General features: G+C 40.4%; 1 protein-coding gene across 10 annotated transcripts in view; it reads right to left on the bottom strand.

Annotated features, from left to right (window-relative positions):
- Positions 1-1,944: 1,944 nt before the first annotated feature.
- LOC102944791 (lipase member M) overlaps positions 1,945-17,705 on the bottom strand; it is a 46,934-nt gene continuing 31,173 nt past the window's right edge. For 9 of the 10 annotated variants that reach the window (XM_027833743.3, XM_027833741.3, XM_027833738.3 and 6 more), the window contains exons 7-10: positions 15,588-15,728; positions 13,325-13,396; positions 4,435-4,506; positions 1,945-2,757 (exon numbers count right to left, since the gene is read on the bottom strand). In XM_027833743.3, coding sequence (XP_027689544.1) covers positions 2,524-2,757; positions 4,435-4,506; positions 13,325-13,396; positions 15,588-15,728 — 519 coding nt within the window. In that variant the 3' untranslated portion in view covers positions 1,945-2,523. The remainder of the gene's footprint in view (positions 2,758-4,434; positions 4,507-13,324; positions 13,397-15,587; positions 15,729-17,705) is intronic. The other variant, XM_043551613.1, reaches the window with a different exon arrangement.

The following is a 17,705-nucleotide window of genomic DNA, read 5'->3' as shown; positions in this document are numbered from 1 at the left end:
CCCCTGCCATACCTGTTATACCTTCAAGTGAGGGCATGGAATCATATTTTGTTTGACATACATTTGAGAAAAAGGACATTCTTGAAAAACGAGGTGGTAGTGGGAGGGGAGACCATAATAGGAGTGAATGCTGGCATTACTGGGGGCCTGGAGAGGGGAATGTGATATGCAGTAAAGTTGGAAATGCAGGCCAGAGCAAGACAGGTTAGGGCCTTACTATAGGAGCAGATTTCAGAGTAGCAGCCGTGTTAGTCTGTATCCACAAAAAGAACAGGAGAACTTGTGGCACCTTAGAGACTACCAAATTTACTAGAGCATAAGCTTTCATGGGCTACAGCTCTATTCATCGGATGCATAGAATGGAACACATAGTAAGATTTTTTATATATATATATATATACACACACACACACATACAGATAAGTTGGAAGTTACCATACCAACTGTGAGAGGCTAGTTAGTTAAGATGAGCTATTATCAGCAGGAGAAAAAAACTTTTGTAGTGATCTTATGAGCAGAGGCTCTAAATACAGATTTTGTCCATACCTACCTGATACAATAGCCATCTGGGAGGCTTAAGAGAAGCAACTTCCACAGAGCAGCCTAAAAGCCTCAGCTAAGAAATGTAAATGAAAGGAAAATGTTTGCCAGCCTAACATGATTGCATGAGAGCTGACAGGTGTGGGGCTGAGCTAGTGAAGAAGGCAGCCAAAAGGCAGACAGATACCATTTCTAAGAAAGAAAGAAAGAAAAGCAGGTGATATTTGCTATTATTTTGGAAGTCTGGTGAAAATTCAAGAAAAAGTGTGGCTATAATTTTTTGGCTTGTGACTATTTTGGTCTATGTTTGCAATACATATGGAGGGGTTAATTTTACTTCTGGCTGCTGTATCCTCTGTGTGTCTCCCCTTCACTCATCTTTGGTAAAAACAACCACCCAACAAAAATCTTAAAATGAAAAATATCTGTCCCTTTCCATCAGTCATTTCATTTAAAAATCACACTTATGGGATGTTGTTTTCACTATTGCCACCTCTGCATGTTCAAAACTCTCAAGTTAGACACCCAAAGGGGCATGAGATTGGCTTCAGAATCATGAGGATAAAATGACAATTAAACTGTTTAATGTCATAACAGTAATCCAGGCTTTTTTAAACATCTAACTCTGGTTGCGGCTGAGATACCCCTATTGATAGAACATCCCTCCTCATCCCCACCAGTCCAGAAACTATTGGATATGCAGTAAGAGAACTTGCATTCTTATATTAGATCGAACATTTAATACAGGCACAGCTAATCCAGGGACATACACCAGGAGATGATTGAGTTTTTTATTTATTAATTGCAAAAATGTCTTAAATCACAAATCATAACTCAAAGCATAAGTACACACAATATATTGCCTTGATTGCCTGTCACATGTTTTCCAAGTTAATCATACCATAACCTCCCAGTTTCTTGCTGTTAATAATATAAAAAGCCCCACAGTCTCCCTACAATGTTTTTAAGACGGGAGTACGAACAGGCAGGAACAAGTTTAATTTTTCAGCATTTTAAACCCACTGAAAGAATCACCCAGGGCAACAAATCAGAAGTATATGAATTTTTTAATTGAAAGAACTGAAAACAGAATCAATAACTTCACTCACTTGAAAGCAGTAAACAGCTGAGTCTGCTCACAGCTTGCTTGCAGCTGCATTACTGACTAAAGGAACTCACTCCCTGTAGTTAGCTAAGCCTAAACAGTAACCCATATTTCAGTTTGTGCCTACTGGTTAATTACCACATCAAAGCTTCTCATGGAAATAGAGTATCTGAATTTTTAGCATATCTCTTGCTACAGTGTGGATTGGATGAAAAAATTTATGAATACCCAGAAAGCTGAAATAAATCTTTCAATATGAGCTAATAAAACGTAGCACGTGTGATCTTTTGATCCCTAAAGTTCTTTACAAACATTAGCAAATTAATTCTCACTACAAGATAGGCTATTTTGAAAATAGGAAACTTGAAAGAGAAGTTGAGTGAGTTGGCCAGAGGCTATGAAGGGAATCATTCTCAAGCACCAAAGTCAACTGTTTTTTGACCTAAGCACTTTGACAATCTCTTTAAAAGCTTCCTACTAAAAGCATGCTTTTTAAAAGCGATGAAAGAAATGTTATTGTCTGGAACTGGATGAATGTCACGAATCACCCACTGATAGACTATATGGCAGAGATTAAAACATTTCAAACAAAGTGATCCCCTGTGGTATAACAGGGGGTATGTACATGACTGCTTTTGTAGCTCTTAAACAGATTCCTCTTGGAAATGTATCTCAGCTTCCTGAGGTAGTTCCCTAGTTATTGAAATTCACCAGGTTAGAAAATACAGTAGAGTGACAAATGTAGTAAAATACAAGCCAGTCACCATAAAGCCCTTTACTAATCCCCTGATTAATCACTTTAAGGAAAGAAAACCATCCTTATTTCTGAGCACAATAGAAGGATCAAATCATTCAACCTCAGGAACCACTGTGTGGCTTCAGGGATGCTTCCTCATCAGCTCAATGATTTTCACATACATGCGCTTAGCTGCATCAAGACCCCAGGTGAAATCTAGATGTTCCCATTCAGGAAAATGCTTGTGATAAACGAGATTAGTAATTCGACCAAGTAATGCGGCCGTGTCCTTTGGGTCTGCAATCAAGTCACGTCCACCACTCCAAATAGCAATGGGCATTTTCAGTTCTTCTATCTTGTATATAGGAGGGGTAGTCTGGCAAAAAGGGAAATGCATTAGAAATGAAAACCTGTAAAGCTACACCAATTTTTTAACAAACAAATTCTGAAGAGACAGAGGCCTATTTTCTTGCTTTCACAATCTGCTAAAATAAAAATAGTAATAATAAAACCTGCTTTCTTAGTCCATTTTTCATCCTGTTCATTGCAACAACAACCCTATTCCTGGATTTTTGCATAATACATGAATGAAAATTCTCCAGCAATTTGATATCTGGATTGGGGGTAAACCTTAACATTAGAGTGATCAGTTTCAAAAGATTAATAACCATGCTCATAATACAGGTGTTAAAGTACATTGGTTCATGTTACACATTTTGTAAGAAAATATATTTGTATCATCTTAATATATCCTAGCATTCTATTCACATCTTATAGGACTGTGATGCACTGAGCAAAATACAAGCCATTTTATTTCTTGTGCTCCATTTGTCCATAACCCAGACTGTTGCAGCTTATTGCTAATTAAAATGGGACATTTTAGACCACTTTTTTTTATCCATAGGCTTTTCTTTGGTACTCATAGTACCTCACAGACCTTAATGAATTCACCTTCACAGCAATCCTACAAGGAAGTATTATTATTAATCTCAATTTACCAATGGGAAACTGGAGTGGAGGGAGACATTAAGTGCATTGCCCAAGATCATACAGGAAATCGGTGACAGAGCCAGGAACAGAATTTGGGTCTCCTTAGTCTGAATCAATTGCCTTAACGCAGGATTGTCATTCCTCCCTGTAGCTATACACACACACCTCTTTTAAATTGACCTTTGGTAGCAAAGGGTGCGTGCTTTACATTGCTTTGGTTTTAAATGGTATATTTAGGAAATATCATTGCCACAGCCACACAAAACACTGAAAATGCAAATACTAGCTGTTACAAAATGGATTCTTCACTTTCTGTTAAAAGATGCAGTATGCAATGATAGCATCAAAAGACACTCTTAGCTGGCAGGGTATTACCGCCTTAGAGGATGAACCTCCTCACACAACTCAGGGCATGTGACTTCTGGGGATTTCCTTCAACTGAAAGACAATTCTGTCTTATTTGTTAACAATCCAAAGCAAGTCTATTACATTTATTAAAGAATTGCCAAATCAGATGGGTGTTTTGTGGGTGAATGTAGTATGTTTGAGTGTTGCTGTATGCATACCTGATGCACTAATTTCTCCATAACAATAATCCTCTCATCTCCAGGATTTGTTTTGTTTTTTGAACCATCCTCTAATTTTGCCTTTCCCAGTGAGACACTGTCAATAGTCTAGCAGCTACTAACAGGTGAGAGATTCATTCCTTTGCCTGTGACCATTCCCACTGGAAAGTCCCAGGAGAATTATCAAAGGATCATCTGGTAATAAATCTCCATAATTTGTAATATTTGTTTGTAATATTTGGTTATGTATCTTAATAATTGGACATGTCCACATATATGCATAAAATCACCTCTTTCTCCACAGTTTCACCCACAACTATCTGAACACAATCTATTTATATATATACTTTTTAACCTCACTGATGTAAGGTATCATTGGCATATCTTATAGAAATTTTCCTTTATAGTACTAAATATTGAGGTTTCCAGTCCTCAATTTTTTTTTTATTTTTCTTCAAAGCTCACAGCATTTTTCAACAAAAAGTATGTTAACCTACCTGATTGTATTTTTCCATGTTCTTTTCCTTAGAGCCATAGTCATAAGCTTGCAATTGCTTTGAATACAATACCTATTAATTATATAATATAAAGAGTTATAACGATAGTGAAAGTCTGGATAGCTCAGGGGATAGAGAGCAGAATACAGCGTCTTTCATCCTGTTAAAACTTTGAGCCAAATGCTGCTCTCACGCTGTTCCGGTGGTTAACTACCCACACTTTTAGAAATGTGTACTTTATTTCTAACCTAAGTGTATTTCTCTTCAGTTTCCAGCCATTGGATCATATTACATCTCTGTCCACTAGATTAAAGAGCCAACTGCTATCAGAAATCTCCTTCCCATGTAAGTATTTATAAATACTGAATTGAAGGACTTTAAGGAACCAAACAGTAGGCCAGATTGCTCCTTTGTGTCTCTCCAATGACTTCAGCTGTTACACCTGAGAGAAATTTGAACCATTGATGTAAATATGGAGTAACTCCACTGACTTCCGTTACTCCAGATTTATACCTAGTGTAAGTGAGATCAGAATCAGACCCATTGTGTTTACCAGTCTTGACTATTTTCAGGTCGTTAGATGCAATTGGTATATTAACATTTATATTGGAGTAGTGCCTAGAGGCTAGCCAGGTCAGAGCTCTTGGTTCTAAGCATCCTATAAGCATGTAGGAAGTTACAGCTGCTGTCCCCCACAGAGGGGCATATTTTGCATCTTAATCTAGAAAGAATGCAGGAAAACAATTTTTATCCTAAGGGTGGTGAACCAGCCATTTGTGATAATTGCTTGACTATTCTGGGCTCAGTTGAAATCAAGGAGACTACTCACATAGTAAGGTACTATGACCCAATGAAATGGATTCCTTCACCAAGTAGTTGCTGAACCAACAAGAGGGAATGCCATTTTAGATTTAGTTTTGGTGAGTAGCGAGGACCTCATAGAAGCAATGGTTGTAGGACACAACCTTGGTTAGAGTGATCATGAGCTAATTCAGTTCAAACTAAATGGAAGGATAAACAAAAATAGATCTGTGACTAGGGTTTTTGATTTCAAAAGAGCTAACTTTAAAAAATTAAGGGAATTAGTAAGGGAAGTGGATTGGACTGAAGAACTTTTGGATTTAAAGGCGGAGGAGGCTTGGAATTACTTCAAGTCAAAGTTGCAGAAACTGTCAGAAGCCTGCATCCCAAGAAAAGGGAAAAAATTCATAGGCAGGAGTTGTAGACCAAGCTGGATATGCAAGCACCTTAGAGAGGTGATTAAGAAAAAGCAGAAAGCCTAAAAGGAGTGGAAGATGGGAGGGATTAGCAAGGAAAGATACCTTAGCAGAACACTTAGGGATAAAGTGAGCAAGGCCAAAAGCTATGTAGAGTTGGACCTTGCAAAGGGAATTAAAACCAATAGTAAAAGGTTCTATAGCCATATAAATAAGAAGAAAACAAAGAAAGAAGAAGTGGAACCGCTAAACATTGAGGATGGAGTGGAGGTTAAGGATAATCTAGGCATGGCCCAATAGCTAAACAAATACTTTGCCTCAGTCTTTTAATGAGGCTAATGAGGAGCTTAGGGAAAATGGTAGGACGACAAATGGGAAGGAGGATTTGGAGGTAGATATTACCACATCCAAGGTAGAAGCCAAATTTGAACAGCTTAATGGGACTAAATTTGGGGGCCCAGATAATCTTCATCCAAGAATGTTAAAGGAACTGGCACATGAAATTGCAAGCCCATTAGCAAAAATTTTAATGAATCTGTAAACTCAGGGGTTGTACTGTATGACTGGAGAATTGCTAACATAGTTCCTATTTTTAAGAAAGGGGGGGGAAATGTGATCCGGGTAACTACAGGCCTGTTAGTTTGACATCTGTAGTATGCAAGGTCTTGGAAAAAATGTTGAAGGAGAAAGTAATTAAGGACATTGAGGTCAATGGTAACCGGAACAAAATACAACATGGTTTTACAAAAAGTAGATAGTGTCAAACCAACCTGATCTCCTTCTTTGAGAAGGTAGCAGATTTTTTGGACAAATGCAGTGGATCTAATTTACCTCAATTTCAGTAAGGCATTTGATATGATTCCACATGGGGAATTATTAGTTAAATTGGAAAAGATGGGGATCAATATGAAAATTGAAAGGCGGATAAGGAACTGGTTAAAGGGGAGACTACAACAGGTCACACTGACAGGTGTGGAAGGAGGTTACTAGTGGAGTTCCTCAGGGATCGGTTTTGGGACCAGTCTTATTTAATCTTTTTATTACTGACCTTGGCACAAAAAGTGGGAATGTGCTAATAAAGTTTGCAGATGGCACAAAGCTGGGAGGTACTGCCAATACAGAGAAGGACCGGGATATCCTACAGGAAGATCTGGATGACCTTGTAAACTGGAGTAATAGTAATAGGATGAAATTTAATAGTGAAAAGTGCAAGGTCATGCATTTAGAGATTAATAACAAGAATTTTTTTTATAAACTGGGGACGCATCACTTGGAAGTAACAGGGGAGGAGAAGGACCTCAGACTATTGGTTGATCACAGGATGACTATGAGCCGCCAATATGATGTGGCCATGAAAAAAGCTAATGCGGTCTTGGGATGCATCAGGTGAGGTATTTCCAGAAAAGATAAGGAGGTGTTAGTACCATTATATAAGGCAGTGGTGAGACCTCATCTGGAATATTGTGTGCAGTTCTGGTCTCCCATATTTTAGGAAAGATGAATTCAGACTTCAGCAGGTACAGAGAAGGGCTACTAGGATGATCCGAGGAATAGAAAACCTGTCTTATGAAAGGAGACTCAAAGAGCTTGGCTTGTTTAGCCTACCCAAAAGAAGGCTGAGGGGAGATATGATTGCTCTCTATAAATATATCAGAGGGATAAATACCACGGAGGGAGAAGAATTATTTAAGCTCAGTACCAATGTGGACACAAGAACAAATGGATATAAACTGGCCACCAGGAAGTTTAGACTTGAAATTAGATGAAGGTTTCTAACCATCAAAGGAGTGAAGTTCTGGAACAGCCTTCCAAGGGAAGCAGTGGGGGCAAAAGACATATCTGGCTTCAAGACTAAGCTTGATAAGTTTATGGAAGGGATGATATGATGGGATAGCCTAATTTTGGCAATTAATTGATCTTCAACTATTAGCAGTAGATATGCCCAATGGCCTGTGATGGGATGTTAAATGGGGTGGGATCTGAGTTACTACAGAGAATTCTTTCCAGGGTGTCTGGCTGGTGAGTCTTGCCCACATGCTCCGGGTTTAGCTGATCACCATATTTGGGGTCAGGAAGGAATTTTCCTCCAGGGCAGATTGGCAAAGGGCCTTGGGGTTTTTCGCCTTTCTCTGCAGTGTGGGGCATGGGTCACTTGCTGGAGGATTCTCTGCACCTCAAAGTCTTTACATCACAATTTGAGGACTTCAATAGCTCAGACATAGGTTAGAGGTTTGTTACAGGAGTGGGTGGGTGAGATTCTGTGGCCTGTGTTGTGCAGGAGGTCAGACTAGATGATCATAATGGTCCCTTCTGACCTTAAAGTCTATGATTCTTAAGGGTGGCAGAATCATGGCCTCTTTGATTAGGCAAGGTCACTAACTATTTGTATTTCTATTTGAGAGACAAGATATGTAACACGATTTTATCAAAATTCCTTGTACTGACCCATTTAAGTTCTTACTGACCTTATGGAGATTGTTTTAAAAGATTTTGCCATTTTTAAGAGAAAATTCAAGAAATTATCAGTCTGATCCTACAGCAATGTTGTTACCTCTTCATTTTAGGTTTAAGGTTTAAATTCTGGTAATGTATATTAATGGCATTCCAGCTGACATCAATTTTTAATTAAAAGCCAAAGATCACATAAGGAGCACAGTACATTACACCTAAATTCTATTATTTGTAATAGAGGAAAACAAGGATATTTATTCGCAGTTTCAGATCAAAATCTTTAGAATGTGCCAGCCTTCTTCTATGCATAATGGGCTGAATCCTGCACCACTAACTTTCAGCTGGTACACGATCAATCCCAATCAGGTAATGGTGAGAGCACGGGTAAAAAATGTTAAAGCACCTAAGTGACTTAGGAACCCCAAGTCTCATTTTCACAAGTGACTTAGGGCCAGATTTTTACAGATATTTGAAATCAGTGGGAATTAGACACCTAGGACCTTAACACCTTCAAATTACATGTAATATGCTCTATTTCACTTATACACCTTTCAAATAAAAATGTTTTAACTATAAAAAACTAAGCCTGCAAGCTCCTGACCTGATTGTCCAATTCCTAAGTGCATAATGTGTCATAAAGAAATCTCAGTACCTGATATCAAGGGGTTAAGGCTTTTGTGAAAATTGTTGTGATAAACAACACTCTGTCTAGCAAAAGTAAATGACAATGTGTGATAAGACAAGTTGGGCAAGTCTCTAAGGCCTGGATCCACAAAGGAACTTTGGTGATGTAACGCCTAACTGTTAAGTTCCTAGAAAATTACTGGAACAACACCATGAACCATGTAGCCTGAGTTAGGCGTCTTCTGCTCCTATGCAAGGAATGTGAGGAGCAGGCTTCTAAGAATGTGATCCACAAAAGCCAGAACATTAGCCAGGGAGCCGCCTAAGCTAGCCAATGGAAGAGGTGTGTTCTAAGCCCCGCTCCTCTCTCAGAGATAGACACCTAAATCCAGCCTATTTCTGCTTGCGATTCACAGCTGGGAAGCCACTGCCTGGAATCAGGAAGCTTAGGTGCCTAAGTCATTACTTGTGAGAATGTTAGGTGCCTGCTTTGTTCCACACCAAACCTAGCAGGTGGTGGTGCTCACTTTGGATAGAAACTCACTTGTCATGTGGGAACCCCAGGTTCAGTTCCCCCCTCTGCCTGAGGGGGCAGGAGCATTTCAATGGGGTCTCCTACCTCTCAGGAGGGTTCTCTAATGGGGACTTCCTCAGTCTCTCCTGTTGAAGCTGTTCCACTATGGATAACTACTTAAAGAGAACAAAGGAGTCCAAGGGCACCTTAAAGACTAAGAGATTTATTTGGGCATCAGCTTTCGTGGGTAAAAAACCATTTCTTCAGATGCATGGAGTGAAAATTACAGATGCAGGCATTATATAATGACACATGGAGAGAAGGGAGTTACCCCACAAGTGGAGAACCAGTGTTGATAGGGCCAATTCGATCAGGGTGGATGTAGTCCACTCCCAATAATAGATGAGGAGGTGTCAATTCCAGGAGTGGCAAAGCTTCTTTTGTAATGAGCCAGCCACACCCAGCCCCTTGTTGGTTTTGTGGATACAGACTAACACAGCTACCCCCTGATACTTAAAGACAGGCACAAAGAGAGTGAGAATAACTCTGTAGCCTGGTGGTTAGAGCAAGCAGCTGCGAGGTGGGAGACTGAGGATCTACTCCCCCTGCTCCAATGACTTTCATGGGAAGAACTTCAACAGGAGAGACTGAGAGAGACCCACATCAGACTATCCCATTGCCCAGCCGTTAGAGCACTCTCCTGTTTAAACCCTTTCCCCCCGATCAGGCCCGAGTGAATGTTCCAACCACTGAGTTAGAAGGTGGGCATTACCTCTTCACCCAGTTTTGGAACAGAACCTGATCCAACAGGCAGCCTCTGAGCTTGTCCACTGGATCAGGCCCTGCAGGCAACACAGCCAGGTGAACATCTTCCCCATTTGTGGCTCACTCTGTAGTCTACATGGGAGATAGGCATCCGGGCACCTATAATGAGGAAGCCACATGCATACCCAGAGACAGCAACATACATGCATAGGGAACTTTCACACCAAAGACTTATTTCAGAGTAACAGCCGTGTTAGTCTGTATTCGCAAAAAGAAAAGGAGTACTTGTGGCACCTTAGAGACTAACCAATTTATTTGAGCATAAGCTTTCGTGAGCTACAGCTCACTTCATCGGATGCATACTGTGGAAAGTGTAGAAGATCTTATTATATACACACAAAGCATGAAAAAATACCTCCCCCCACCCCACTCTCCTGCTGGTAATAGCTTATCTAAAGAGATCACTCTCCTTACAATGTGTATGATAATCAAGTTGGGCCATTTCCAGCACAAATCCAGGTTTTCTCACCCCCCCTCCCCCCACACACAAACTCACTCTCCTGCTGGTAATAGCTTATCTAAAGTGACCACTCTCCTTACAATGTGTATGATAATCGAGGTAGGCCATTTCCAACACAAATCCAGGGTTTAACAAGAACGTCTGGGGGGAGGGCGGGGGGGGTAGGAAAAAACAAGGGGAAATAGGCTACCTTGCATAATGACTAAGCCACTCCCAGTCTCTATTCAAGCCTAAGTTAATTGTATCCAATTTGCAAATGAATTCCAATTCAGCAGTTTCTCGCTAGAGTCTGGATTTGAAGTTTTTTTGTTGTAAAATAGCGACTTTCATGTCTGTAATCGCGTGACCAGAGAGATTGAAGTGTTCTCCGACTGGTTTATGAATGTTATAATTCTTGACATCTGATTTGTGTCCATTTATTCTTTTACGTAGAGACTGTCCAGTTTGACCAATGTACATGGCAGAGGGGCATTGCTGGCACATGATGTGACATTATCGGGGATAGTGTTCTTGATGGCTTGTAGTCCATCTTTGTGTGGAATGTTGGTGTAGAGGGCTTCTACATCCACAGTGGCCAGGATGGTGTTATCAGGAAGATCACCGATGGATTGTAGTTTCCTCAGGAAGTCAGTGGTGTCTCAAAGGTAGCTGGGAGTGCTGGTAGCGTAGGGCCTGAGGAGGGAGTCTACATAGCCAGACAATCCTGCTGTCAGGGTGCCAATGCCTGAGATGATGGGGCGCCCAGGATTTCCAGGTTTATGGATCTTGGGTAGCAGATAGAATACCCCAGGTTGGGGTTCCAGGGGTGTGTCTGTGCGGATTTGATCTTGTGCTTTTTCAGGGAGTTTCTTGAGCAAATGCTGTAGTTGCTTTTGTAGTTGCTGTAGTTGCTCCCCGATAATGTCACGGCTAACCTGGTGGCTGAACTTTGTGACTTTGTCCTTACCCATAACTATTTTACATTTGGGGACAATGTATACCTTCAAATCAGTGGCACTGCTATGAGTACCCGCATGGCCCCACAGTATGCCAACATTTTTATGGCTGACTTAGAACAACGCTTCCTCAGCTCTCGTCCCCTAACGCCCCTACTCTACTTGCGCTATATTGATGACATCTTCATCATCTGGACTCATGGAAAAGAAGCCCTTGAGGAATTCCACCATGATTTCAATAATTTCCATCCCACCATCAACCTCAGCCTGGTCCAGTCCACACAAGAGATCCACTTCCTGGACACTACAGTGCTAATAAACGATGGTCACATAAACACCACCCTATACCGGAAACCTACTGACCGCTATTCCTACCTACATGCCTCCAGCTTTCACACTGACCACACCACACGATCCATCGTCTACAGCCAAGCTCTGCGATACAACCGCATTTGCTCCAACCCCTCAGACAGAGACAGACACCTACAAGATCTCTATCAAGCATTCTTACAACTACAATACCCACCTGCGGAAGTGAAGAAACAGATTGATAGAGCCAGAAGAGTTCCCAGAAGTCACCTACTACAGGACAGGCCTAACAAAGAAAATAACAGAACGCCACTAGCCGTCACCTTCAGCCCCCAACTAAAACCCCTCCAACGCATTATTAAGGATCTACAACCTATCCTGAAGGATGACCCAACACTCTCACAAATCCTGGGAGACAGGCCAGTCCTTGCCTACAGACAGCCCCCCAACCTGAAGCAAATACTCACCAGCAACCACATACCACACAACAGAACCACTAACCCAGGAACCTATCCTTGCAACAAAGCCCGTTGCCAACTGTGCCCACATATCTATTCAGGGGACACCATCACAGGGCCTAATAACATCAGCCACATTATCAGAGGCTCGTTCACCTGCACATCCACCAATGTGATATATGCCATCATGTGCCAGCAATGCCCCTCTGCCATGTACATTGGTCAAACTGGACAGTCTCTACGTAGAAGAGTAAATGGACACAAATCAGATGTCAAGAATTATAACATTCATAAACCAGTCGGAGAACACTTCAATCTCTCTGGTCACTCGATTTCTGATCTCAAAGTGACTATCCTTCAACAAAAAAACTTCGAAAACAGACTCCAAACGAGAGACTGCTGAATTGGAATTCATTTGCAAATTGGATACAATTAACTTAGGCTTGAATAGAGACTGGGAGTGGCTTAGTCATTATGCAAGGTAGCCTATTTCCCCTTGTTTTTTCCTACCCCCCGCCCTCCCCCCAGACGTTCTTGTTAAACCCTGGATTTGTGTTGGAAATGGCCTACCTCGATTATCATACACATTGTAAGGAGAGTGGTCACTTTGGATAAGCTATTACCAGCAGGAGAGTGAGTTTGTGTGTGGGGGGGGGAGGGGGTGAGAAAACCTGGATTTGTGTTGGAAATGGCCCACCTCGATTATCATACACATTGTAAGGAGAGTGGTCACTTTAGATAAGCTATTTCCAGCAGGAGAGTGGGGTGGGAGGAGATATTTTTTCATGCTTTGTGTGTATATAATAAGATCTTCTACACTTCCCACAGTATGCATCCGATGAAGCGAGCTGTAGCTCACGAAAGCTTATGCTCAAATAAATTGGTTAGTCTCTAAGGTGCGACAAGTACTCCTTTTCTTTTTACCAAAGACTTAGGTGCTGAGTGAGTTTAGACAGCAGCTAAGCAGGAGTTCTGTGGATCACAGAGGAGCCTAACATTGGGTCTTAGGCACCTACGTACCTTTATGGATCTATGCCTAGCACAGTAGCCCTGACTTTGTTTCAGAGTCTCAAGTACACTTATACTACATGAAATACCTGGCGCCAATGTAAGCCATTCTGTACAGATGTTCCAGCAGGTGAATGTCCGACGTACATGGCTAACCGACTCTGAAAAGAAAACATTTACTAATTGTTATCAACGTGGGATCCATTTGGTTAGATTCAGACTCATAGACTTTAAGGCCAGAAGGGACCATCATGATCATCTCGTCTGATCTCCTGCACGTTATTGGCTACAGAACCTCACCCACCTCACTCCTGTAATAGACCCATAACCTCTGGCTGAGTTTCTGAAGTCCTCAAATCAGGGTTTAAAGACTTCAAGTTACAAGAGAATCCACCCACATTTACTCTAATTTATACCAGCAAGTGACCCATTCCACACACTGCAGAAGAAGGCAAACCCACACTCCCAGCTTTCTAAAGCTAGAAAGCACCAGTTTCACCATTGCATGAAAAAAGACTAGAACACGTTACCCTTAAGATATAAAAACAGGGAACTTACAAACAAGTCTACAAAATAATTGGCTTAATGCTAAGAATTTACAGGTGGCATTTTGGCCACTAGAGGGAGTCCCTGTTATGTGAAGTCACTATTACTGAATAAACACAGTTTCTGTGATAAAAATAATTTTAAATGACTATAAAAACTAGAGTTTTCAAACCAGGTACATGCCTGACCTCATAAAAAAACCCCATATACATGTATATTTAATAACAAAGACTTAATTAACTATGTGTTTTATTTTTTCCACAAACAAGGAAGAAAAATAATTTTTACGTATATATTTTTTCTAGCTATATTAGTACACTCAAAGACAATTACTTAATATTGTGAGACAATAACTTATATTTTCCATCAAATTTGGTTCTGAATTGAGAGTCACATTACTGATATACCCAATGTCAGAAAAAGCATTAATTGTTTAGCTGCACCGTTTAGAAAGGCTAGACCTTTCCTGAAATGGCTGTTTTAAATCGCTATCACATCTTTCTGTGGTTAATTTTTTATATTGAACTTATTAAATGTTTTAGGTCAGAGCAGACCTTGGTAGGGTTTATTTTATAATTTGGCTTTAAGACACTACCATGATTCTCAATTGTTAGAAAAATCTGACATACTGCCACTGATTAAAAACTGGATATTTTTCTTACAATTAGATAAAACTTCTTTAATTAATTGTTTAATCTCAGTTTAACAAAAAGCAAAGGAGGACAAAGATGGTGAATCCAAATCAGTTTGCAAACTTCAGGCCATGCCATACCACCCATTTCTGAACAGAAGCCCCTACAGAAATCTACAAAGAGCTCTACTGAATAATCAATGACAGGATATGGCCCACAGTATCTGTTTAGACTAAAACAAGCTTCCAATTGTCAGAAATACCTCTGGGAAATGGAGTGCTACTTCACTCTTATAGTCTGATAAATTCTGATTATTAGCCTTACGGCAAGAGAACATTGTTTAATTCTTAATATGAGTTTAGTTACAGTAAACTTTGGAGAGTCACAGTTTCTTCCTGCTTCCTTCAGGGCACAGTACATTTGCCCTTCCCCTACCCCCATATAGCTCAGCTGGCTGGTATATGCAGGGATGGAGCATGGAACTATGGTTCCACCCACTCCACACACCTCCTTAGCCACTTGCTCATGAAGGGAAGAAAGCATTGGGCATGCAGACCCAGAACCTTCTTCTCACCCTTGTGCCTTACACACATGATCCAAGCAAGACTAAGATGCCACACAAGCAGAATGGGATGGAGAGCTTCTTCCCCCCTCCTCCTCCTGCATGGCCATGTAGTCTGAGGGCAAGAATGAGCCCATGGATAGACAGGATAAAGGTAAAATGAATCTTAGATTAAGAAAAGAGAGCAAGTATTATGGACATGTCATTCATGGGTTAAAATTAGAGAATGGCCCTGTTGTCAAATTGGCTCTGGATCTTTAACACCTTGCAGTTGGTAAGTGGTGTTCAGACCCAGAAGCTTGTATCAACCAGATAGGGACATTTGTGAAATCTGGATCCAGGATTGGATTCAGACTCTCACCCCCACCTGCTTTGGAAGGTTTGAACCTAGTGTTCTGGTTGATCCCATCACTAGTTAAAAGCCACCTTGGCATTGGTCAAAATCACCAAGAAACTCTTACTCCCTCAGAACATCACTGAGTTAAGCCAAGTACTATGCACATATTTCCTCACATGAAAGTAGCTCTGTGCCACACACACAGGGCACAAATGCTATTTACCTCAGAAATTATTTGAGCGGTATTTGTTTTAAATAGCCTGGTCCATACTTACCATATTTAAGTTTTGCTCATTATGCCCAGCCACACAAGAGAGGACATCTGCACAAAACTTATCCAGCTTGGTACACAATAGGGTAACAGGCTTTTGCAGATGTTCACTCTGATGAAAGGTTCCTTTAGTTCCAAATACAATCTGAAAAGAAAATTATTCAGTAGCTGTCTCATTACAGTTCCATTTCATACAGATATGTTGCCACTTTACTCTTGAATATGAGCTAAGTATTCAGAGCTTGATGAAACCCTCTGACATCCTGTAATACTTCAGTTGTAATCCTGACCTTTCTTAGTTTACTGAGTGATAATCATGAAGGAAATTCTCTATCCATTCCCAAGTCAATGACCTCTTTCAGTTGGTTGTAAGCCTGATTACAGAATACAGCAGTCTTCTTCATTGCCACTAACACACACCATATTCAAAGTCTTACTCTGTGTCCTCTCATTGCTGTAGTTCTAAAGGAGCATGTGAGACAGAGAGCCTTGGAGTCTGATGTTCTTTAGCCACAGAACAGATACAGCACAAACTGTATACAAGCTTCTCTACTCTGCCCTAACAATATAATTAATCAGATAGAATTCCCAGAAAAAAAATATACTAAACTGGAGTTAAGGCTGAGAGCAATAATTTAAAGGTAAAAACATTTCAGAGATGTTGTAATTATCCCCAAAACAAGATTTTCAAGTCCAGGAAATTCAGAATTCAGGCTACACTTTAGAGAAATGCAAACATGTTAAGGTAGAGAAATGCAAATTTAAGGCACACAAACTGCTCTGCCATGTAGTGATGCCATGCAATAACTATGTATTTATGGTTCATCCATAATAGTGTTTGTTTTCCCAGATTAGATTATATTGATTTTTAAGACACATTGTACTATTTTTGGGGTGGGGAGGTGGAGGGAATGGGACTTATAGTTTGTAAAGCTTGTTTATGGGATAATTACAGCATCCTTATAATGTTTTTACCTTAAGCTACTGATATGTCCTCTCAACATAACTCCAGTTTAACAAGTTTTTATCTAGGAATTTCCTTGGGTTTTTAAGTTGTTAAATATTTCACACATGAACACACACAAGAAAACCAAAGAAAACGTTATGATGTACATTTCTACCAATTTGAAGAATGAAGTATCAACCTTAAATCTTTATTTTAACATTTAGGGCCAGATTCATTGACAGCCTCTGACTGCTTTTTTTCTGGAGCAGCAGAAAGCAGCCAGGGCATAACGGCCATTTTCATCCACACTGGGTTATCTACATTCCTCTGCATGCACACACCCACACTATTCCTCCCCCGCCACCCCATTCCTCTGCACACATACATCCCAGCTTCATGTCATGTGGTGAAGTAGAAAATTAGTCAGCCTCTGCTAAAGGAGAAACTTTCAGTTATGATGAATTATGGCAAAAAATGACCAATTATCCTAAAAAAGGTCTTCAAATGTAGCCAGTGTAGGAGATTTCAATAATTCTAACTATATGAAAAGTCTGAAGAGTCTGCATTATTCTGTTATTAAGATCATTTGGAAGAAAAGCAACCTGACTCAGATGCTACATTTCTTAAAGGACCACACAAACCCTTTTGATCCAAGTGGTTAGCAAAAATTTGGGAGGAGAAATTTATGATAGAGTCGAGGGGCTTTGATGCAATCTAGTTTATTTACAAAGAATATGAAAAGTTATGTTTCTCTGAACACAAGAGAACCCAAGATACACAAGATAGTCTCCTTGCTCACAGCCATAAGCCCCTTTTCCCCATAACCCCCTCCAAAAACTCTTTCTAGACTTCTCTTGGGGCTACATGCTATGCTTGTCCAGGCTGTGTCTGGAGCTTCCTTCTCTATTTGTTTCTGTGTGCTTCTCTGCTTCTCTCTCTCACACACACTCACACTCACAAATTCAGACAATACCTGGCAAGTTCATATTCCTGAGTGGCTTTGGATGTGTTTTGGGTAGAGCTCACAATTACTTCACAACAGACCTTAACTGTTTCTATCATCTTAAAGGGTGGGGGGGGGGGGGAGGACACTGTAGCCACCAGCTTCAATGAGGTTATGAGATTTCAGTGATTTTTTAACTATCTGGGAAGTCTGAAGTATCTGCATTATTCTAT

Source organism: Chelonia mydas, chromosome 7, assembly GCF_015237465.2.
Source record: "Chelonia mydas isolate rCheMyd1 chromosome 7, rCheMyd1.pri.v2, whole genome shotgun sequence".
NCBI lineage: Eukaryota > Metazoa > Chordata > Testudines > Cheloniidae > Chelonia > Chelonia mydas.
The sequence above is the reverse complement of the archived record's forward strand: the minus strand, read 5'-3'. Positions and strand labels throughout refer to the sequence as shown.